Raw genomic sequence first — 24,473 nt, forward strand, 5'->3', positions numbered from 1 at the left:
TGGGATATCAAAGTGTAGCCTTATTCCCCATTCACTGGAGCCAGGCTAAAAATGTCCTCCAAACGTCAGCCTTTGTGTTTCGGACAGAAGCCTGCTAACTCATGAGGCTAATATTTTAGTAAGTGTGAAGGCTAGGAATGAAGACTTGATAATGCCTGCTGTGATGTAATGCACTTCTTTCTGTCTTGGCCGGGAACGGAGGCCTTGATCACAAAAGCTCTGATTACAGACACGCTCGACCTGTCTTTTTATATACAGCATCAGCATTTATCAATTGCATAATGTGCCAATACATAAGTGCGAACAGCCATTGCGGGTTATAAAATAAAGACGATTTCCTTTTTAGCATGGGAAAAACACTGGCTTTCCTTCAAGCCAATCATAAAAAGACATTTGGGGATTATGACTATATAGCGGGCCAGTTAAATTCTCTCATATAGCCAAAGGCATGTTGTCGTATTATATTGACAGCTTTATCCACATAATAACAGCAAATGTGCATGTCTGTCTGCCTGGATATGAAGTATGGTTTGATTTAGCGGCTCATATTTTTAACTGCTCCACATGGTCCCAAACGGCTCTCTCATTCCAGCATGTTTTTGATTTTAAGTCGAATAAATAACACAAGACAAAATACACATAAACTGCATTATGACATTCACGCAACACAACAGAAACGACAATGTGAGTTTAATCAATGCGGTGCACAAAGTGCTGCAGACTTCTTGACTTCCTCTCTCATGCTTTTGAGGATCCCATCAGGCCGTTCTTAGCTGTCATTAATGTTTGTGGCGCTGCCAAAGACGTCCTCCAGTAAGAGCGAGTAGTTGATGGTTTTCACTGCAGGCTCTGGAGCTTCTCCTCTCCAGTCTGCGTCAAACTAAAAACAACAGCACGACAGGCTTTGAGAAACAGTTCGCAGAGGCTCCTGGAGCGCACATGTGTTTCGCTGGCACGTCTCTGCAAATTAAGGTGCACTGAGAGCTAGATTTATCAGGCCAGATTGACTTTAGCACATGGTAAATGTCTTGTACTTGCTATTTAAAAATGTATGACAAATGTTTAACGACGTTGCGTCCTTCAGTAAATCAGAGCCTTAATCGTCTTTTAGAAAGCATTGCCGCAGATAAGATTTTTATTGCTCAATATGTTAAGGTGACCAGATTTGTGAAACCAAAACGGGGGACATTTTTAGTTCAGCAGTCTATACATCATTGGAATATTCAATGTTATTGACTATGAATTCAAAAAGGGGGACAGTTTTGTGTGTTTTGAACGTAGCAAATGTTGTAGTGTGATGAAATACGCTAGATCATATTCTGACATGCTGTCATAAATAAGTGTAATCATATACACACACTTTTGAACTGTGAAAATGGTTCAAACTCATAACTTTCTCTTGCTTCTCAAACTCTTGCGTATCAAAGGACAAGAAATGTTTGTATTTTTTAGAGTTTTTTTTAGTTAAAATAGTTACACATATTTTTATTAATAGAAACTAAAACAAAATAGTTAAAATAACAAACTAAAGCAAAATTAAAAGTAAGTAGAAACACAAAATGTATATATTTTAGCGAAATTTCACAACCCCCCAACAAATACATCACAAATATCATACATTTTACCATGATTTACTACTAAAAGAATTTGACTACAATGTCATTAAGTGTAAAAATAGTTTATAGATCAAAATATTTTGTCCAGCATATTTATATTTAAACATCACAAGGATCTGGTCACCTTGTAAATTATAGCCTATAGTAAGTATATACACTCACCGGCCACTTTATGAGGTACACCTTACTAGTACTAGGTTGGACCCCCTTTTGCCTTCAGAACTGCTGTAATCCTTTGTGGCATAGATTCAACAAGGTACTGGAAATATTTCTCAGAGATTTTGGTCCATATTGACATGACAGCATCACGCAGTTGGAGCAAATGTATTGGCTGCACATTCATGATGAAAATCTCCCTTTCCACCACATCCCAAAGGTGCTCTTTTGGATTGTTTTCTGGTGACTGTGGAGGCCATTTGAGTAAAGTAAACTCATTGTCATGTTCAAGAAACCAGTCTGAGATGATTCGCGCTTTATGACATGGCACGTTATCTTGCTGAAAGTAGCCATCAGAAGATAGGTACACTGTGGTCATAAAGGGATGGACCTGGTCAGCAATAATCCTCAGATAGGCTGTGGCATTAACATTGCCGGGCACAAACTTTGCCAAGAAAATTTCCCCACACCATTACACCACCAGCAGCCTGAACCATTGATACGAGCTCGGATGGATCCAGGCTTTTATGTTGTTGACGCCAAATTCTGACCCTACCATCCGAATATTGCAGCAGAAATCGAGACTCATCAGACCAGGCAACGTTTCTCCAGTCTTCTATTGTCCAATTTTGTTGAACCTGTGTGAATTGTAGTCTCAGTTTCCTGTTTTTAGCTGACAGGAGTGGCACGTGGTGTGGTCTTCTGCTGCTGTACCCCATCTGCCTCAAGGTTGGACGTGTTGTGCATTCAGAGACGCTCTTCTGCATACCTCGGTTGTAACAAGTGTTTTTTGAGTCACTGATGCCTTTCTATTAGCTCAAACCAGTCTGGTCATTCTTTTCTGACCTCTGGCATCAATAAGGCATTTGCGCCTACAGAACTGCTGCTTATTGGATATTTTCTTTTTTCAGATCATTCTCTGTAAACCATAGAGATGGTTGTGCATGAAAATCCCAATAGATCAGCAGTTTCTGAAATACTTAGACCAGCCCATCTGGCACCAACAACCATGCCACGTTCAAAATCACTTAAATCACCCTTCTCTCTACATTCTGCAGCAGATCATCTTGAGCATGTCTATATGCCTAAATGCATTGAGTTGCTGCCATGTGATTGGCTGCTTAGGAATTTGCGTTAACGAGCAGGTAGACACGTGTACCTAATAAAGTGGCCTGTGAGTATATAATTCTTCATGTGATTTTTATAAAAAATGACTATATACACTAGACTAGAATGAGTATATGGCCTGATCAATCATTTCACAGTGTTTTTGAGGTACGCCTTTGCATGTAAAAAATGCAAGGTAATTCACCATTGTGATGAGTGCCAGTTTAGGTTCAATGAGGGCTACGGGAAATGGCTGGAAACTGGCAAATTTAACAGTCAATAAACAATGTGAAATGAGCTACAGAAAATGAACAAGCAAATCAAAAAAGAGAAAGAAAAACAAAACAAAGAATGGCAGTCTGTTTTGCTTCTCATGGATAAATCTTGCTTCTGCATGGATACAAATTGCTTCATCCAATCCTCCACACCGCGATAAAATGGAAAATATAGCAGAACGCAACTATCCATGATGCTAGCCCCATGATGCTTTGTGAGAATTATAGGAAAATTTCCATTTAACTAAGCAATCAACAAATTCTTTTGAAAAGAAATTAAAGTTCCCATAACTTAGAAGTGAAATCTAGATATTGAAATGTAGAAAAAGAATCGTCACATACACAAAAAAATAACATTTGTTGATTGTTTAAACTACTTATTTAAAACGAGCCGGTTACGTGGAACCCAGCATTTTTTACAGTGTATGGAACAGGGATAGGGGCAAATCGAGAGCTCATGCCCCCTGCTGGTTAATTATGGCGAGACACTGCAGGGGAAAAAGGTTTTCTTTTTTCATTCATCTTTCAGTTTTTGAGATTTCATCAAGTGCTTCAGGCTAATAGAAAACAAATGTAAAACATTATTTATCTGCACTTTAAAAATAATTAGTTTACTTTATAACTGTAAAGTAAATTAACTATGTGCATAATTATAAAAATTAAGTCAATTTAAAGTGTCAGCTTGTCTTTGTCATTAATCTTTTTACAGTCGCACTTTAGAATTTGTTTGTAAACTTAAATTTCAAAACAGTTTTAAAGGTGTTTGCACTAAATAATAGATCTCCACTTTAGCAATACGTTCACCAAATGTCCGTTTTATTCATATCTGTATTCTGAAGGTTTTTACAGAGGGATATGTTCATACTATGCCTAATTATATGCAAAATATTATTCTACAAAAATCCTATTAGTAAAATTTTTTGACCCCAAAAAATCTAAAAATTAACATTTTGAACCAAATTTTCTCCAGTGTTTTTAACTAGAAATCTTCATTCAGCAATGTCCAATTTGCATATTTAAACCACATTTTAGAAAAAATACTAAACAAATTTGCAGTTCCTAATGTAATCAATCAGTTGGGCTAATATGAAGATAAGCATTAGTTAATGTTTTTCCTCTTGTTCACCTGCAGAGTCTTGCCTTTGCAAAACTGGAGGTCTCCTCAATGCGAGTCAAAGTGAGCAGATGGTTCTGCTTAGGCTCCAAGGAGGCATGCGAAATTACTGCGCTGTAATAAAAGCTCCACTTCAGAGTAGTTGTTGAGTGGGTTTTTTCCCTAGGCTGATTTACTTGAGATGAGGCTTGGAGCTGCTTGAAGCCTGTGGGGCCCGCAGGTGACCAGGGCCTGGACCCTGACACTAACACTGTCATGTGCATGTGGCTGTTTCAGCAAAACACATCTTAAACTCTGTGTTTGGTGACAGAACATAAAGCTTCCCATACGGTCATGGCTCTCTTTCTTTCTTTCTTTCTTTCTTTCTTTCTTTCTTTCTTTCTTTCTTTCTTTCTTTCTTTCTTTTTGGTCTACAAAATGAGTTTTAAATACGTGCTAATTATACTGCATTTTGTAACTTATTTCAGTAAATAAATTTTATTAAATCTCTAAATTACAAAATGCAGTAAAATTAGCATGTATTTAAAACCTAATTCAACCTTCGCATACTATCGCATTCATCCAGCTCTTTTGCCTGTTTGTATCGATGTTGACATGAAACATTACCTAATATGCTCTGTGCCGAATCTGGTAAAACGTGAACGCTTTTGACATGAATGCCCCTGTAACGACGGTTTGTTTTGTATACAATCAGAAAAAAAAATTGCTTAATAATATTGATCCAAAATTTGTTAAAAAAATTCCTTGTTAAACATCATTTGAGAACTATTTGAAAAAGAAAAACACAAAAATCACAGGAGGAGTCATAATTTTGACTTTAACTGTAGATATAATTTTTGTCTTCAAAAAATAGTTTATTTAATTTTTTTACTATTATTTTTCAAGTATGTTCCTTGCTTTAGATATTTTAGACATTAGTTTTTATCCATCTTAGAAAATAAATAGGGAATATCAATTTTCTAAGTGCTGAAAAGTGTTTTTTTTTTTTTTTTTTTTGGCCTTTATCAGATAGGACAGCATTGAGACAGGAAGCAAGAGAGAGAGGGGGGGTAGGGTAGGGAAATGTCGTCGAGCCGGGATACGAACTCGCGACGCCCCGATGCGCCACCCCACCATATGTCGGCACGCCAACCACTAGGCTATTGCGCCGACTAAGTGCCGAAAAATTATAGTTTGTTTATATATATATATATATATATATATATATATATAGCGCCAAAAATGTATATTAAAAAAATATATTTGTGTAAATATATCTGCTAAATATATTTTACAAAATAAATGTTTTGCCTTTTTTGCATATTTAAAAATATAGCATTTAGGTTTCCTAGAGCTCAAACAGAGCATGTGAAGCTTTTGGGTTCAATTTCCAGTGAATGCAAGCACTAATGAAACATGTACCTTTATAGCAACGCAAGTCACCTTAGATAAAAGCATCGACCTAATGCATGAATGCATATTTAGACCAAATGAACTACTTTAATAACATTCTTCATTCAATCTCACCTTTACAGTGTCCTCTGGAAGCACAGCGGGGACGGGGTTTTCTCTCCAGTTGATTCCGGATAGAAAAGCGTGATAGTCAATCTTCTCTGACTCGCCTGCAAACCTGGATGTGAACATGAGAGACGCAGGAGATTTAGAGGCGTTGTGGTGAAATGATTCACGGATAATGAATGAGGGTTGTGCTCTGTTGACCCTACTTCTCCAGAAGGGCTCTTAGCAGGTCATCAGACAGGGGCAGTCGAAAAGCCTTACAGATGATCCGGGCCTCTTTAGACGAGAGCTGGCCACATCTACAAAGACAAATGAGTGGACAAAAAGAGAAATGAGTCAGGGTTATTATAGTAACTAAAGATAAAATCACTTTTGTTTTACTTTAAATAAAATGAAAAATGTTTTTATATATATTTTATATTTCTCTTGATCTTTAAAATTTGTATTTAATATTTTTCTTTAACATATAAATTTGGGTTTAGTCATTTTTGTACCTCTAATGTAAGATATTTTGTTAGATTAGCCCCAGATTTGGCTTCATTAATTTTACTTCGGCTTAAGTAACTATTTTAGAGGTCGCCACAGCTGAATGAACCACTAACTATTCCAGCCACAACCCTTTCATACTTATTCAAACACACTAATACACTACGACCAATTTAGTGTAATAAATTTAGTTACAGCACATGTCTCTGGACTGTGGTGAAAACCGGAGTACCAACACGAGGAGCCCCCACGTGTAACCCACCGGTCCTACTGCACCCAACCCGGTCCAAGCTGGGATCGAACCAGCGATTCTTTGCATAGGAGTGTGTTGCTCTAACAAGGATGCTAAAGACCATAGCCTATAGCCTTTGTCACTAGATTAGAGGAGTGAGGTTTACCTGCATAGCACATCGCTAGCTGGCCTCCGTTACACTCACTCCCCTAAACCTCATTCATATCCCAGATGAGCCCCCATGTGTAACCTACCAATCCTACTGCACCCAACCCAGTCTGAGCTGGGATTAAACCAGCAATTCTTTGCATGGGAGTTGGTTGCTCTAACAAGGAGGCTAAAGAGCATGGCCTCTAGTGTCTGTCACTAGAGAACCTTCAGAGGTCAGAGGAGTGAGGTTTACCTGCATAGCACTTCGCTAGCGGGTCTCCGTTACACTCACACCACTAAACCTCAATCCCATTTCGGACGAGCCCCCATGTGTAACTCATAGGTCCTACTGGACCAAACCCAGTCTGAACAGGCATCGAATTGGTGTCAGAGGAGGTGAGTGAGGTCAGAGGAGTGAGGTCGCTAGTTGGCCTCTGTTACATAATGTTATTATAGACCATTTCAATGTAATCATGTCATTGGCCCATGAACATTTCCTGTTTGTTATCAAACTAGTTCATAACTGTAACAGCAAGCAATTCAATCATAACTCAATTTTAAAACAGCTTTTCATTTATTCATTTTCTTTTCAGGTTAGTCCCTTAATTATTCCAGGGTCACCACAGCAGAATGACCTGCCAAATTATCCAGCATATGTTTTACGCAGCGGATTCCTTTCCAGCTGCAACCCATCACTGGGAAACATCCATACACTCTCATTCACACACATACACTTCAGACAATTCAGCTTACACAATTCACCTATAGTGCATGTCTTTGGACTGTGGGGAAAACCGGAGCACCCGGAGGAAACCCACGCGAACACGGCGAACATACAAACTCCACACAGAAATGCCAACTGACCTATAAAACAGCTATCATAACATTATTCATAAATATGTGGCTCATTTTGGATTTTAGGAAAATATAGAAACGTTGGGACCATTGTTTTTGTTTACATCCCTCAAAATGGTCTATACAAAGAAAATGACAAACTTTCCATTAAAACAAACATGTATTGTAATTTATTAGAAACATTTTACTCTAATGTTGAATGTTTCCCATTTTATTTTATCTTGCATTAAAGCTAAATTAAACTAATAATTATATTTCATAATTCATTTGTTAATTAAAAATAAAACTAAAAATATTTAAAGCTCATAGAAACTAATAAAATGACTAACTTAAACTAAAAAAATAAAGCACAAAAAAACTATTTCGAAGATCATTTTTGTTTACTTTTAATTAAATAAACTAGAATATATTTAATTTTTTGTTTCTCTTAAAACTATAACAAAAAAGAAAATAATAAATCAGTAAAGAAATATTAATACAAAAACAAATAAAAAGATGAGTAAAACTGGAATGAGTACAACCAGCTTTACATTTACAAAATTACATTTAAAAATAAAATAATTAAACCAAAAAATATTAAAATAAAAAATAATAAAAACAAAATGACTTGAACTTTAACTTAAAAACTCAAGATAAAAAACTAATTCAAATTCAAACGATAATCGAAACATTTAACAGCACATTAATTCAGTTAATCAATTAAATATAACAGCAAAACTGAATCTGAGCAGTCAGTATTCAGTTTCACATTATCATTTTTTGTATAAGATAATTAAATGAATTAAAGGTTAAAAAGCAAAAAGCTATTTAAAACAATTAACCATTATTAACTATTTCAATCTTTACTGTCTTCATAAAGTAAATAAATGTATTACTGACCCCAAACTTCTCCACATCATAAACCATATAAATACATTTCTGATTCACAAATAGTCACGCAGTTTACAGTCTTCCAACGCAGTTTGGACCTGCACACATTCCAGCTTGGTTATTTTCCGGACATATTGAACATCGTAAAATAAGTCGACTTTCCACAGGGCCACATAAACAGGACAAGCACGTTGACCTGTCGGCTTTCTTCCTCATCCATTTCCCCTGCCTGCAACAAGCCACAGGTCTTCATCTGTTTCCAATGCTTCAGTTGAGCCGCTGGAACTAATCGCACCCCCTCAATCTAAAGCAGATTGATGCTTATTCTGCCTCTGCGTGATTGTTAAGGGTGACTGTGTAACTCTGAAGAACTGTGAGTTTGTGTCCCTGAAGAACGTGTGACATGCTTTCGTGGTTTTGCATGATGGCATGTTTATGTCAGTGTTGATTTTATACATGATTTTATGCATGCGGTCATATTGAAGATGAAGTATAGAATGGAACACAGATAGTATTTCATTTCATTAGATTAAATATTTAAATGCAGTGACTTCCAAAAAAATTAGACAATATAAAAATAATACATATTTTCTTAGCTCATTGATACAAATGTGATAAAAGATACATTTTAATTTTATAAAATGCTAAGAACTGGTTTAATCACAAATAAAAATAAGTTTGTTTTCATTTCATATGCAGTTGAAGAATTATTAGCCCCCCTGAATTATTAGTCCCTGTTTATTTTTTTCCCAATTTCTGTTTAACGGAGAGAAGATTTTTTTAATACATTTCCAAACATAATAGTTTTAATAACTCATTTCTAATAACAGATTTATTTTATCTTTGCCATAATGACAGAACATAATATGTGACTAGAAAATTTTCAAGACACTACTATACAGCTTAAAGTGACATTTAAAGGCTTAATTGGGTAAAATAGGCAGGTTATGGTAATTAGGCAAGTTATTGTATAACAATGGTTTGTTCTGTAGACTATCGAAAAAAAATATAGCTTAAAGGGGCTAATAATTTTAACCGTAAAATGTTTTTTTTTATTGCTTTTATTCTAGCCGATATTATATAAATAAGAATTTCCAGAAGAAAAAAAATATTATCAGACATACTCTGAAAATTTCCTTGCTCTTTTAAACATATATTGGGAAATATTTCAAAAAGAAATTCAAAGGGGGGCTAATAATTCTGACTTCAGCTGTATAAGTGTGTACTATGTATATTTATTATGTATATATAAATACACACATACAGGCATATGTTTGCGAAAATGTTTATTTATATTTAGATATGAATAATGCATGTATATAATACACATTATATTATAAATATATAAATATGTTTAGTATAGTTAGGATTTTATTTATTTATGTGTATATCACATATACACATATACATATCACATATACATAATACACATATTTAATTTATGCATAAATTATGTCAAAACTAACTTTTCTTTTGGATGCAATTAATTGTAATTAATCTTTGCCCCACACTTTGCTTATTTAAAATTAATTAGAATGTATCTTTGATTGAAATTGTATTAATAAGCTAAAAAATGTATGTATTATTTTCAATGATCAAACTATACCTGTCCCGGTCCTCATGTGTGAAAGCTTGGATCATTTCTGAGAACTTCTCAAAGTTTTTCTTCTTCAGATGATCCTGAGCCACAGCAAGCATGAGACCCACGTTCACCTCTGGCTGCTGCCGCACCGAATAAACACGACCCAGTGTCATGATCTCATGTTCGGACAACTCCACGTCCAAATCTGCCAACAGAGTCCTGGAAACCACACAGACATTTACTCAATCACTGTCTCAAACTGAAGAGGTAACCCACAGCTTTTTCTGTGACAAAACAGTGATATGTTTGTTAAATTAAAAAAGTAAATAATTGGCAGCTATTACATTATTTAAATTGTATTTGAATAACATTTCTAATTACTATGTCTGATAAGTAATTTAATTACTAAATAAAGAATTAAATGACTGAATAAAAAAAACTCAATTCATATAGAATAAAAATAACTTCATTCTTTTCGCTTAATAAAAACATGAAAGGCTTAAGCATTTTAATAAAAAGCATCACATTCTTTAGTAATCAGAATTACAAAAGTATTTCGAATTGTTTCAGACATCTGCTTTCATAGAGTACACGCAATATATTTTATTAACATTTTAATTGTTTCTTCAGCATGTGTAATTGTCTGACAAATGTAGCTTTCTATAGCTGAAAAATAATTATTTTTTACAAAATACCTAAATAGGGAAAATTTGAAAATTGAAATTTGTAAAAATAAAAAAATAAATAAAAAAATTGGAATATGTATTATTCTGCTTTTCTGAATTTATATATTTTCCTGAACTGTTTTCTGACTCAAATCAGTGTTTTTTAAGAATGCAGCTGTATTAATAAGCATAACCTTTAGTTTAAAATATAATTAATATGCAAAATCTATTAATATAGCAAAATACAAATAATCTGCTTTTCTGAACTGACTTACAGAACTCCTGAATGTACAGTTAAAGTCAGAATTATTAGCCCCATTTTGAATTTTGTTTCTTTTAAAATATTTCCCAAATTATGTTTAACACAGCAAGTAAATTTTCACAGTAGGCCTGATAATATTTTTTCTGCTCGAATAAAAGCAGTTTAAATTTGTTATGAACCATTTTAGGGTCAAAATTACTAGCCCCTTTAAGCTATATATTTTTCTATAGTCTACAGAACAAACCATTATACCACATCAAATCCAGTTCCTAGAGGGCCGCAGCTTTGCACATTTTAGTGCCAATCCTTAATCAAACACCTGATCAAACTAACTGAGTCCTTTAGGCTTGATTAAAACCTATACAGGTAAGTGTGTTGAAGCAAAGTTGGAATTAAATTATGCATGGCTGCGGCCTTCCAAGAACTGGATTTGACACCTCTGCATTATACAATAACTTGCCTAATTACTGTAACCTGCCTAGTTTATCTAATTAACTTAGTTAAGCTTTTAAATGTCACTTTAAGCTGTATGGAAGTGTCTTGAAAGATATCTAGTAAAATATTTAATGTCATCATGACAAAGATAAAATAAATCAGTAATTAGAGATCAGTTACTAAAACTATTATGTTAAGAAATGTGTTAAAAAATCATCCCTCTATTGAACAGAAATTGGGGAAAAAATAAACAGGGGGGCTAATAATTCAGGGGGTTTAATAATTCTGACTTCAACTGTATATGCATGTGTCTTTGAAACATTACATGACAGTGATTAAAGGGATAGTACACCAAAAACTGAATTATTGCTAATAATTCTGACTTCAACTGTATTTTCAGTATTTACTAAACTATATAAGTTTTCCGGTGATGGGTTGCAGCTGGAAGGGCATCAGCTGCGTAAAACACATGCTGGATAAATTGGTGGTTCAGTCCGCTGAGGCGACCCCTGATTAATAAAGGGACTAAGCCGAACAGAAAATTAATTAATGAATGAATACTGCAAGTAACTAATTAAATCACCTAATTCGTTACTGTAGTTTTTCAGTGACGAGTTAATTTTTAAGTAATTTAATTAAAGCAACTTGTTGTTTTGTAACTTAAAATACCCAGTAGTAATGTATTAACTATAGAGTTCACTTATTTCTAAACATAATCCATGCTTAACCTGGCATGACTTGTCCTTGATTTTTCCTGTCAGTTCTGTTCAGAGTTTTCACGTGATGTCACATCCCATTAACACCCACCTAGATCACAAAAACAAGGCTTTTTCTGCATTTCATTTTACCAGCTTTGTACTTAAAGCTTATGTAGTAATGATGTAATGTAGTAATGAAAGTGTTTACATTAGTAATTTGGTTCTGTTTGGTCAGTGCAATTAGCATTCAATTGCTCATTGTGTTTTTATCAGTTCATAGCTTGAGAAAAGCTTATAAAACATGTTAGACCAACTGAACTTGTCACATTTTATTGCTCTTAATTTCTATCTCTATTTTCTGAGTGTTAATATCCCTGTCCTCTATACATCAATCATGTCAACCCGTTTTACACTGTTTGCTGGTTTTAGTGCTTTAAATCTGACAGCGGGTACTGTATGTGGATCACAAATGCACAAAACCTGCTGGTCATCTAAATGTTTGCGGCTTAACTCAAATGTAATCTCAACATTTTTTCCCTGCAGGTCTGTTGCACCAACCCCTTTAAAGAAAACTTCTGCAAATAACATTGCCCATAATTAAATCTCACAATCAGTGAAACTGATCCAGAATCTCACTCGGTATATCTATATAATATATGGCAGGCGGGAACAAGATGTAATGTGTCTTTTATTTGTGTATTTTTGGCCAGCTCCTTACCTGAATGACTCATATGGAAGAGAGCCAGTGCTGCTTGGGTCACTCATGGTGAAAAACTGTTTTACTTTCTTCTGCTGTTCCTCACTGATGGATTTTACCTTGCTAATGATGGTGCCAATGTTGGCCTTGGGGAACTAAATAATTGAGAAAAATAGGTGAAGGACTTTTAATGGAGATTCTATATAGAGACATATATCTTGATATTTTGCTCAGCAACATTAATTAAAACAGGCTGAAAATTGAAGCAACGAGATGGTTTTTGTGTGTTACCTCATCTGCATGCTGCTCCATATAGCTGAATGTAAAATCGTCAGCATCCACCAGCTGGAAAGGTTGACTGTTCAGAAGCAGATGAGCTCCAACATACAAATCCTGAGCAGTGAAATACTCCGACATCTCACTTTTAAACAGCTCCTGTCCTGGCTTCTTCACTCGCCCCCTCTCTAAGAACTTACCCCCGATCACACCTTCATCACAAGAGCAATATAAAAACATACAGTAAAATTGAAATGTTTATTTTCCTAAACTGAATTTATATGAATAGGCTGACAATACCTGAGTTTCTCTGTGGAGGTTCAAAGACAGCTATTGTGTCATCAGTAAGGTAGAAGCATATGATAAAAACACGTTCCTTGTCGACAGGACTGTCTGTCAGCATTTTCCCCACAAATCTCAGCACGTTGCTCACCAGACCTTGCCTTACATTGAGAACAATAACTGGCATAAGATCATTACGAGTAAACATAATGAAATTAAATGATTCATTACGTTTATTGGATTTTTTTCAGGGCCATGTTGGAGAATATTTCGCCTATTGCACAGTTTGTTTGAGCTGATTAGCAGATCTCATTCAAATGTTCTTATTTTATTATCTAATAATGTGAACATTAGGAGATTTAGACATTCAATAAAGGGTAAGTTCACCCAAAAATGAAAAATATTTATTCGTGCATATAATTTCGTTTTTTTATCAAATCAAATTGACCTCCATGAAGTTGGCACCCCATAAAAACAAATAATCCCCAAAACTATGCCATTCGTTTGTGCTATATTTGTGCAAGAATTAATGTTTGTGTTGGTTTGGGGTCTGAGATATTAATCATTATTTCTTTTGACCGTTCAATGTCACTTTCCACCCCATCTTGCTCAAATCACTTCAAATCAGCACAGGTTGTTTGTGCTGGATTTGTGCCGTTAAAACAAACACTATATCTGTTTGTCTCGTTTAGATATAAACAATATTTCGGGAGCCGTGGCATCACTCTCCACCCCATTTTCTCGAAATCACACCAAACTAGTGTCATTCGTTTGTGCCTGATTTGTGCTGGTTTGTGCTGTTATAACAAACATTTTAGTGCCATCAGCTGGACAGGACTGCGTTTTTCTGTCTCTTGAGTGTGAAGTTGAAATAAAAGCAGAAACAGGGAGGAAAGACAGACAAAACACAGTCCTGTCCATCTGATGGTGCTAATGCACCAAAACATGCACCTCAAAAATGAAGAAGATGATAGAGGATGCTGGCTGGAAGTTACACAAAATGGTTTTTAAAGTATGGATATTTTTCTCACAAAAATTAGTGGATTCAGTAAAGGAGACCTTTATTCACCTCCCAGAACACCGTGTGGGACTTTATTTTATTATGGATAGATGCACTTTAGTAGACTACTGATAATAATCAGCCAAATATGGCCATTGTAGTCCTGGAAAAGTCCAGTATAGTTTTTTTTAAATAACTCAGATTGGATTTGTCTAAAAGAAGTCAATCATATAAACTAGGGCTGTGCGATTAATTAAAATCATATCGAAATCGAGATTTGGACATGCGTGATTTCTAAATCGCCTTACAGCTCAATCTTCCTGCAGTATGGAATTTGACCCAGTCATAACGCGTGTAAACACCAGACTGAATAGCCTGTGTATACAGCAGGGATGTCCAAACTCAGTCCTGGAGGGTCGGTGTCTTGGAGAGTTTAGCTCCAACCCTAATCAAACACACCTTAGCCAGCTAATCAAGCTCTTACTAGGAATACTAAAAACTTCCTGCCAGGTGTGTTGAAGCAAGTTAGAGCTAAACTCAGCAGGACACTGACCCTCCAGGACTGAGTTTGTACACCCCTGGTAGACAGGGATTATAATTTCAGCACAGGGCGACTTGGTGTCAAAAAAAGTCAACATCTGTAGTTTTGGATTAAGTTACTTTGGATACAGGAAGGCTGATGTATGGCAGAACCAGGTAATTTGTAAGTCGAAAAGCGTGTGCACACAATCCACACACCTCCATGGGAAATAGTGTACTTGTGCAATCAAAAGACGCAAAATGTGAACGGCCTATTTCATGGCAGCATCACAAAGAGGTCAATGATCTATGCATGACAAAACAAATCTGTGAATACACGCACAACTACTTCTAAAATCTGGTCAGGCAGAACATCGGTGCCTTATGCCAAGTTCAGACTACATGATTTTCACATTGCATGACTACCTAGGTTAGCAATTCTGTCATTGCTGAAATGTACTTATTTTGCTCACATGGCTTTTGAAGGGAATTAGCAATTTCTCCTCAACTTTTTTCTGGTTGTGATATGTGCTCCTGCAAACTTTACACTAGGTTTTCCTCCTTTCTTGGATCCAAATAAACTGAAAATGAGCGCTTTTAATTTCCTTCTCAACCTCCCACTGGCCGGCAGATACCCATACAAGTGGATGCTGCTCTTACATTGGCAGTAGGTAATCGGCGATGTTATTTTTGATCAGAACACACTTCACACGGCAGGATTTGAATCGCAGACAGCTGCAGATATTTAGCATTCCAACTATCTCAAGGGTGTCTGCAACTCATCGGCAATTCTCTCAGATTGCATCTTTGATAGTTCACACTGTGTGACTGTTACTTGCATGAACAAGCACTTATTTGACTGTAATTTGAGGCATTTGTCGCTAAAATGATGCAGTCTGAACACGGCATTACTTGAGTTTGATGATGCGCACTCTCACATACACGTTTTGCCATAGGTCTGTTCTTGAGACACTTTTCTTCAGCCTTACTAGGTCATTTTTGCTTTATTTATGCCTGTTTTAGAGACATGTTACAGGTCTTTGATAAAGATCAAAACGTTCTTCTTTTGAAATGTTTCAGATTCACACTAAACACAGATTAAGTCTGTCATAAAATCGAAATCACAATATTGTTGATATTGAAAATCTTAATATGTTTCTTTTGCCATATTGCACAGCCCTAATATACACCTATAATGCCCATTGGGGTGAGTAAATCATGGGATCATTTTCATTTTTTGGTGACCTCCCTTTTTTGGGTGAATCCCTTTAAGCTGTTTGTATCACTCACAGCCTATCACCATCTGTTTTGAAATTACTTGCATGCAACATTTTTGTGCCAAGTATTCTTATATGCTTACTATATTAACAGACCTCTACTTTACTAGAAAGTTCTCTTTCAGAAAGACATGTCCTCTTTCCATCTTACAGTGACTGTTCTTTAAATATTTAGTTCACTAGGCCGAGAGGACCATTCAGGAAGTTTCCTTGCTTATTCACTGTGGCTTTACTCCGGTCACTTATCTGCTTTGAGTTTACCATCTTTAAAACAATCCTTTATTTAGCAGAGCCTTCTTGTTCCCTTCAACCCCTATGCCTGCCAATGTCTAACGCAGTATTGTCCAAAGCAAATTGAGCGAGTGAATAATTTGCCGTGTGATACTGGTTCTGGGATTATATTTGGAAGCAAAGCTCTGTGAAAACTATGTATAATAATAAACCGACTTGCAAAAGCGTGTTTTACATCAGAAGTATCATGAGATTGCATTTAAGCCTTTGATTATTTATAAAGGGCATGTGTTCATCCACTTCCAAGTGCAAAGAGCTGCACTTAACTAAAAGATGATTTTAGTGGGATTGACAAGGGTCTAAACTCTTCTGTCAGAATGATCAGAAAGCCAGTATGGGTCTGACATGTTGTTTTGATATAATATTAATGGTTTGAAATGAGCGGGAAGCATCCTGTGGGAGATTAATAGTGCTGGCTACCTGTCTTTCTCCATAAGCTTCTTGAAATCCTTCTGTGGGGGTTTAGGCAGCAAACCCTGGCAAGAACACAGTGAATCCTCCTCAGATCCAAATCCAGTGTAGGGTGGCACCTGCTTAGCTGGTTTAGGTGGAGGTGAGGCCTTGTATGAGATAGATGGGAAGTCCTCTGTGAAATGGGAGACATGTTGTCATCTACACTTGGCATTTAAAAACATCTCTTTAATACAATTTCTACCACTTTCTCACACAAACAGTCAGTAAAACACACATCAATGTCCAGAGTCAGAACAATGGCAAGTCCAACAAGTTCAAAGATAGCGTTTGCCAACTGGAAATATAAGCACTACTTTTCCCTTGTTAAGGTGAAAGGCAGGAATGTTTATATATGCCCAGGAAAAACAGTGTCTCTGCATCGTTGACAAGTAATTATAATCTAAAGAGGAGACAAAGACACAACGCCAAATAAAACTTAATTTTTCTCCACTTCAAACACTCAGAAAGAATTAAACAAAAAATATCTGGAGATATAGTTAAGGACATGCTACCATTGTCTCTCACATTGTCCCACAACAACATTTAGGGTAGATTAGAGTACAGGGTTTTAAATTTATTTTATAGTCATTTGACAAATTTGGAAATTTTTTGGCACATTTGCTATTAACTAGGTGCAATGGTGAAAACGGAATGCTTCACTAGTGAGGAAATGTATCTTCTCCTGCACAATGTTAAACTGGGCGGCCATCTATGTAATGAGCTGAATTCCACCTAAGCCCTCTGAGGTGAAGGTTTGGAAAGAGGTAGCTAATTTTATATTTATGTAGAAAATAATAATGTTTTATATTTTAATCCTTTAATCTTGCATATTAAAGATATTTGTGTGCTGCTGTGCATACCTGTGTGGATAATAAGCAAAGTGGACTTACAATTTGGCCCCACCTATCACCAACATGCACTTTATATGACAACAACAACAACAAAAAACTGTATCATTGACATTAGACTAGCTTTTAGTTAGTCAATGCCACAGTTTCAGTTGCCTCAGAACAGCAAGGGGGCAGCAATGCTCCCTAACACAGCTCCTTTTCAAAGCAGCACACAAATTGGTGCAAATGCATACCTGTGCCAAGCTGAAACAAGCAAAAAACACTTCTCTCACATCTGGCACTGCACTGCACCAGGTATATGGTAGGGCCCTAGATGTAAACAGTGCCCTAATTAGACTGAAAACCGAAAGAGAAGCCAGACAGAGTTACGTTTAGCCATATGAATTTGGTCTATTGCCTCTTGACCCTTGAGAAGTGAACAAGTGCTTCATCAGAGCCGGTGTCAACCCGGCTCCATTAGGCTCATGTGTAACTAATGCTATGATCTCTTGAGTCGGCATAACGCCACGGCAGACAGATGCACGCGCACCCGTATTGTGTTACCGTTGACACGGAGCTTGTGTGCTTCTGATGTCCGGGCTTTTGAAGATAAAGAGGCCTGGCTAGCCATTGCTCATATCTGCTGTCCAAAAACTGAGTCACCTTGAGGTGTCAATCAGTTCTGCTCCTTTCATTCAGTGCGTGTTATTCCGACAGTTTTTCAACGGGATGAAAGCACACTGGGGAGCAGTAGTCTCTCATAGAGATGTGAGATTTATGGCAGGAAGACTTTGAAAATAACGAACAGCTTGTAAGACCACACAGATGAGATGCGTGTAGAGAATGAGGGGTCGGGGTATGTAGATTTGCTTTGCACTTCATTAGATTAAGCAGTAGAGCACAAGATGCACAAGCTGTGGAGAGTTTGTTTGGAGCTAACAAAATAAATGCCAGTTCAAGAGCCAAGTTCAGAGCCAGAGTCACAGATGAAACTCAATGCTGACATCATGTGGTCAGTAACAGCGCTGCCAAACTCCTCCCTTTGAAAATCATCATTCATTTTCCATAGCTTAGTCCCTTATTTATCAGGGGTCACCACAGCAGAATGAACCGCTAACTTTTCCAGCATATGTTTTATGTAGCGGATGCCTGTCCAGCCACAGTCCAACACTGGAAAGCAACCATACACTCTCACATTCACACAATTACAGTTTATTCAATTCACCTATACCACATATCATTGGACTGTGGGGAAAAGGGGAGAATGCAAAGGACACCCACGCAAACTTAGGGAGAACATGCAAACTCCACACAGAAATGCCAACTGGGCCAGCTGGCACTCGAACCAGCAACCTTCTTGTTGTGAGGCAACAGTGCTAACCACTGAGCCACTGAAAAGCACATGTATATTATGCATAATATATATAATGAAAATAAAAATACATTCTCCAAACTATTTGTTCTATATAGAGTTATGAAAATATTAAGGTTGTTATTATTACTATTATTAATATTACTGCAACCTGATATAGGACAATTATTTAGTTATAATTATTAATAATAAAGAATTATTCTTATACTATCAAAATCAAAAGTTTAGGGGTGTAACAGATCACGGTTGATTCATGATTCATACGGATCACAATCCACCGTTTGGAACACACATGGTCTGCTGATTAATACTTTTTTTACTGGTAGATTAATCCTAAATATGTAATGATCGCAGAGACCTCTTGTGTCATTCAAATCACATATATAAAAGCATGTAGGCTTTCTTGTAAAATATAATGATCATGGAAAAAGTTGTGGTAGGCTATTCGGCATGTGGTGGGTTTCATTAAAGGTGTTTGCTGTTACTACTTGTTTAGCCTGCATCAATGCATTCAGTGTAAGCTGCACGATTAATCATTAAAAGTTTGGGGTTCCAACACCCACTCAACATAAATTATAAATGATGGTGATTTACATATGTTTATTAATCCTTCAAAATGCAAAAAAAAAATGATTTGAGACTTTACTCTTTTGAGTTCTGAAGTTACAAACAGTACAGATTATAGTTTAGATAAAACCACTGATGTTTATGATAAAGATTAAAATCACCATCATATGCATTTAATGACAAATATAAAAATATTATAAAAATATTTATATATTGCTTTCACTCTAATTTAAAATGATTTCATAAAAATAAAGCTAATAAACCACAAATGTTGGTTGAATATATTATTCTTGTTATTATTAGATTCTAATAATAGCTAAGACTAGATAAAGTAAGATTTAAATTCTTATAATATCAAAATAAATTATATAAAGAGATAATAAGAAAAATATCTATTTATATGCTCCTTTATTGTGGTTATTAATAAATATTTCTATATATAAAAATACTGTACAAAGAAACTTTTAAAAATTCCTATTTATATACTGCTTTGAATAAAAATGTGATTGTTTTGACAAATCTATTTAACCACAAATTATGAAACATCACCAGTATCACCTATAAAAGTACAAATTCTATTCCTTCGGAAGTCATGATGTAACTCACCAATCCCATATTTAGAGCGATAATACTCTTTAGTGAAGTAGTCGCAGTCACATATTAACACCCTTCGACCCCATACATTAATGACAGCTCCAATAGTCAGATCAGAGTCTTTATAGAACTCTTCTTCCAATGCTCCAGTCTGTAAACAGTGAGTGAAAAAAGTTACATAACAATTGACTAATAAACTAATTTGAATCATATTTATAAGGAAACTGAGTAATTATGTTTATAGGGCATTCACTATGGGCACTTTTGTTTGTTTTTTAATCAGAACTTACTTTGAGGCTGTCCAAAATGTAGCGTCCTCCTTGTCCGACTGGTCCAAATACATTGAGGACTGTGCGGTCTGTAATTTCTCCAGGCTGACGTTTGGGAATAGGAGCATGCTGTTTAGAGAAATCAGGAGAAAATGACTGCATTTTTTTATAACTTAATGGACTAGAGAAATATGCTATTGGGGATAATTATTTTCTCATTGGGGGATTCCTGTAAACCTTTTCAGATGACATTTAATGAAAGGCAACAGAATGTGTGACAAGGCAACATTACAATAGAAAAAAAAAAAACCTGGACAAATCATTCTTCCTTCATAATGAATTTAGACTGAAAAACAAGCAGGGAGGAAACTGAAAAGTGCTTTAGGGAAGTTGGATGTTCTTTCAGCCCTGTCAGTCTGGATAAAAGCTTGGCATAGAGGATGGGGGAAAAAGAGGACAGAGGAACTGATAACCACTTAGCCTCATCTAAAGGTGGAACAAACTGTATTCAACTGTAAAGACTTGTTTTCATATTCCACATCTTTCAGTGTTTGAAATTACTGAAATTATCAGAAACTTTTTAATTTTTAAATTATTTTAATCTATAAATTTAGAACTCTTTATATTTAATTGTATGTGCATGTTAATGTTCTGTTTATACTGTACAATATTCCTGTAAGTGACAAGAATTTTGTCTAAGGAAAGTCGACCTTACTGTCCTAATTAAATAATTAGAAAACAAGGCATAATCATATTTTATTTTGGTAAAATAAGATGAATCTAGAGGTCTTTGTCTTTCATATAAGCCACTTCTGATACCAAATGATCAACTAGAAGTCCAGTTATTATTAATTGTTCCTAAAACTTGGATAGGCGACTTTGGTCAGGTAGTGTCGAAACGTTTAACAAGATTACAGTACAAAAACCTTAGTTGGCAATACATTTCTGTTACTTTCTGGAATTATTTCTGTACATATATATAATTTTCTTAAAATTTATTGTTTTAAACTACTAAACATGTCTATTAAGTTTACTTTGTTAAACCGTAGAGATGTTCAACATTGGAAGTTGACAGCACATATAGCAAGGTCTAATATTACTATCTGAAAGCATAATTAAACAAAACAAAACACCTGTGAGATACGTCAACTTTTAAAACGAAATGAATACATCCTTTAGTGTGACAATTCTTCAGAAAGCATTGCGTATGCTAATTTGTACACTCATTCATTCATTTTCTTTTGGGCTCAGTCCCTTTATTAAAAGGGGTCGCCACAGCGGAATGAACCGCCAACTTAACCAGCATATGTTCTACGTAGCGGATACCCTTCCAGCTGCAACTCATCACTTATTCACACACATACACTACAGACAATTTAGCTCATCCAATTTACCTATGTGCATGTCTTTGGACTGTGGGGGAAACCGAAGCACCTGGAGGAAACCCACGCGAACACAGGGAGAACATGCAAACTCCACAAAGAAACATCAACTGAACCAGCCGAGGCTTGAACCAGTGACCTTCTCGCTGTGAGGCGAATGTGCTACCCACTGCACCATTGTGCCTCCATTAATTTGTACCTTGTAAACTGTTTTTTTATTATACTTGCAATAGTTTTGCTCAATGCATTAGTTATATATGTGATTCTCCTTTACAGATATGTTCTTTTCTAATATGTTTATATATATATATATATATTTAAAGTAATGTGCTGTTTCTTACTAACCTTGGGAAGCTTGCCCCTGTGCAGAAATTTAGGGACAGTGTCTCGACCAGAGTTTGGAGGAACAACTTCGTACATTTCCATGGTGTCGTCTGCCAGGAAGTAATGCAGGATCAGCTCTCTAGGGTCTCCAAACATGCTCTCACTATCATCCCAGTAGCAGTAGAAGCGCAGGACTTGGCGGTCATGCTCTAAAAACTGCTTCAGGGTATCCAGTCTTTCATACGGCCGCAGTGGCTTCATGTTCTCTTCCAACTGTCAGGGGAAACACACTTTATAATACGGAAGTTCTGATATTGCTATTTAGATCCCTGGTGCTCACTTGCCTCTTGTCGAAGGGTAGTATAGGGATCCGCTGGTGTGGAAGCAGGAGGATTCAGTCGGACTCCCATTTTTATCAAAAAGTTGCGAGTGAAAGGGTCACAGTCTGTGATCATAAAGTTTCTGGAATAAAACACGACTTCCTGGTTGATGTTGAAATGGTGCACATTGTAGAAACAATCATCTTTAGGAGCTGGTAGAGGAATGCGGTGGCGCCGAATCAGGGTTCCTGTACAGAAGAAGAACAGCTGAATTTAGACAAGATGTTTTTAACTGGTTTGTCATTAATCTGGAAACTAAATGTTTGATTCTGATGGTTCACCTTGTGGGATGCCACTGTTTTTGAACTCTGGCTCCACCACTTGTATGGTGTCATCCTCCAGGTAGAAGTAAATCTTGCACTTTCGTACTCTATATTTTTCTTCCCTCCTTTGAGGAACATCTTCATTGAAATAAGCATCAAAACACAGGACCTTCAGGTAGGTAAATAAAGGGGGGTAAATTTGTATATTTTGCCAAGCACTAGGTGAAAAAATAGGTATATTATATTCTTATATGATGAAAAACCTGTTTGTCAAAGGCAAGCCATGCTGGAGCACCACTGCCCTCTCCTTTTGGAAACCGTGAATATTTGGCTCTTGCACTCTGTCCCAGGAGCAGATCTCCTCCAATGCCCGGCTTCTCTGTCCCAACCATCATAGCTACTCCATTTGAATAATCAAAATGCTGAGACTTGTGAAATTTGTCTTTTCCAAGCTGGAAAGAGATTTGTTTTCATTATTGTGTAAGACAAACTATATCAGACCATTTAACCTGTTATTATATTAGATCAGTTTCCTTCATTTGCTTTTAGTGGTTTAAACAATTGAACTGCCTACTTACTAACAAATGAACTAATGCATAATGTGTAATAAACACATAAGTTACATTTTTTTTATCCATCTCGTTCAATGGTATGTTCAAAAAGGTAAATCGTCATTTTCTCTGACCACTTTTATCGCACCTGACGTCGAAACTGTGCTTAAAGTTAACTTATATTGAATCATAAATAATAACGTTAACGCATAACGTTATATTAAGTGCTTTCGAAAGGATAAATTGCACTTTTGCTCTTGCACCAATGTAAGTTAGCTTAGAAATGTCCTACAAGGCTTTTTATAACAGGAATTTATTTTAGATTTCTGATATTACTTACGTTTCTGTTGACTGAATTTCCAGGCAGCATTGGTAACGCCATGATTATCAGCGAATTAACGTTATTTTTCCCTCAGTTGGACGACAGCCGCAGACGGCACAACTGCTCGCCACGGTAACGGTAACAACTTGTTTGCAAATGTCATTGCTAGGCAACGAAACGCAGATAACGTGACAATGCACAGTAGTCACTATATAATTAAACTATTTAAAACTAATGCTTAAAATAAATAATTTTATAGACTTCTTATGTGAAATAGAACATTTAGTTTAATCACTTAGTAAATATGATCTTTAATGCTACTTAATGCTAACTAAAACTCTGAAAACTGAACTGACACGGTTTCACTAGAATCTTCTATGTAAAACAATCCACATTGTAAAATAAAAATTATACTATAAAAATAAAGATTAATACTTTTTTTGCAATTTTTTTTTGATTCATTTTTAATGTACTTTTTTTTGGGTTTTGCTCTTTATCCTGTGTATCTAATGTAAATATTGTGTAATAGAACTTCTCTTTTACTGTATTCTAAGTTGTAATTTACAGTTTCCTGGTATAAAAAAAACAAGCAAACAAAAACTAATGCTTAAAATAATAGACTTCTCAATAAACAAAAAGGTTGGTCTTCAATATCACTATATGATTCTTAAAGTATAACGTTAATAAATTAATCAAAATATAATAAAAGTAGGCTAACTAATACCAGGCAGTTAGATATCACAAATTAATGAAATACTATTTAAAACAACAAATGTTCTTTTCAGTTTAATAATCTACTGCTACACTCTTTTAAAAAGCTTGTT

At 35.7% G+C, this 24,473-nt stretch overlaps 1 protein-coding gene across 2 annotated transcripts; it reads right to left on the reverse strand.

Moving 5' to 3' along the window:
• Window positions 1–675: 675 nt before the first annotated feature.
• Window positions 676–23,807, reverse strand: efhc2 (EF-hand domain (C-terminal) containing 2). Of its 2 annotated transcripts, none has more exons than NR_132140.1 (15): window positions 23,668–23,807; window positions 23,040–23,228; window positions 22,795–22,945; window positions 22,474–22,701; window positions 22,155–22,399; window positions 20,449–20,556; window positions 20,171–20,355; window positions 16,763–16,928; window positions 13,274–13,416; window positions 12,989–13,185; window positions 12,719–12,852; window positions 9,965–10,159; window positions 5,972–6,064; window positions 5,775–5,877; window positions 676–880 (listed from the first exon to the last, which is right to left on the reverse strand). NR_132140.1 is itself a non-coding variant. In NM_001309817.1 (15 exons), the coding sequence occupies exons 1-15, from the start codon at window positions 23,707–23,709 to the stop codon at window positions 770–772; spliced, it is 2,247 nt and encodes a 748-aa protein (NP_001296746.1). In that variant the 5' UTR covers window positions 23,710–23,807; the 3' UTR covers window positions 676–769. The 2 variants fall into 2 exon arrangements, 1 of the variants encoding a protein (NP_001296746.1); NM_001309817.1 differs by having other exon boundaries at window positions 20,171–20,309; window positions 22,155–22,406; window positions 22,478–22,701.
• Window positions 23,808–24,473: the final 666 nt, after the last annotated feature.

This window comes from Danio rerio, chromosome 9 (assembly GCF_049306965.1).
Source record: "Danio rerio strain Tuebingen ecotype United States chromosome 9, GRCz12tu, whole genome shotgun sequence".
NCBI lineage: Eukaryota > Metazoa > Chordata > Actinopteri > Cypriniformes > Danionidae > Danio > Danio rerio.

Coding starts and splice junctions, on each gene's coding strand:
- efhc2 (NM_001309817.1), bottom strand. CDS start 23,709: ATGGCGTTACCAATGCTGCCTGGAAATTCAGTCAACAGAAAC. Junction 16,929..20,170: donor TCGCTCTAAATATGGGATTG/GTGAGTTACATC, acceptor CCCATTTCACAG/AGGACTTCCCATCTATCTCA. Junction 12,853..12,988: donor TGGAGCAGCATGCAGATGAG/GTAACACACAAA, acceptor TCAATTATTTAG/TTCCCCAAGGCCAACATTGG.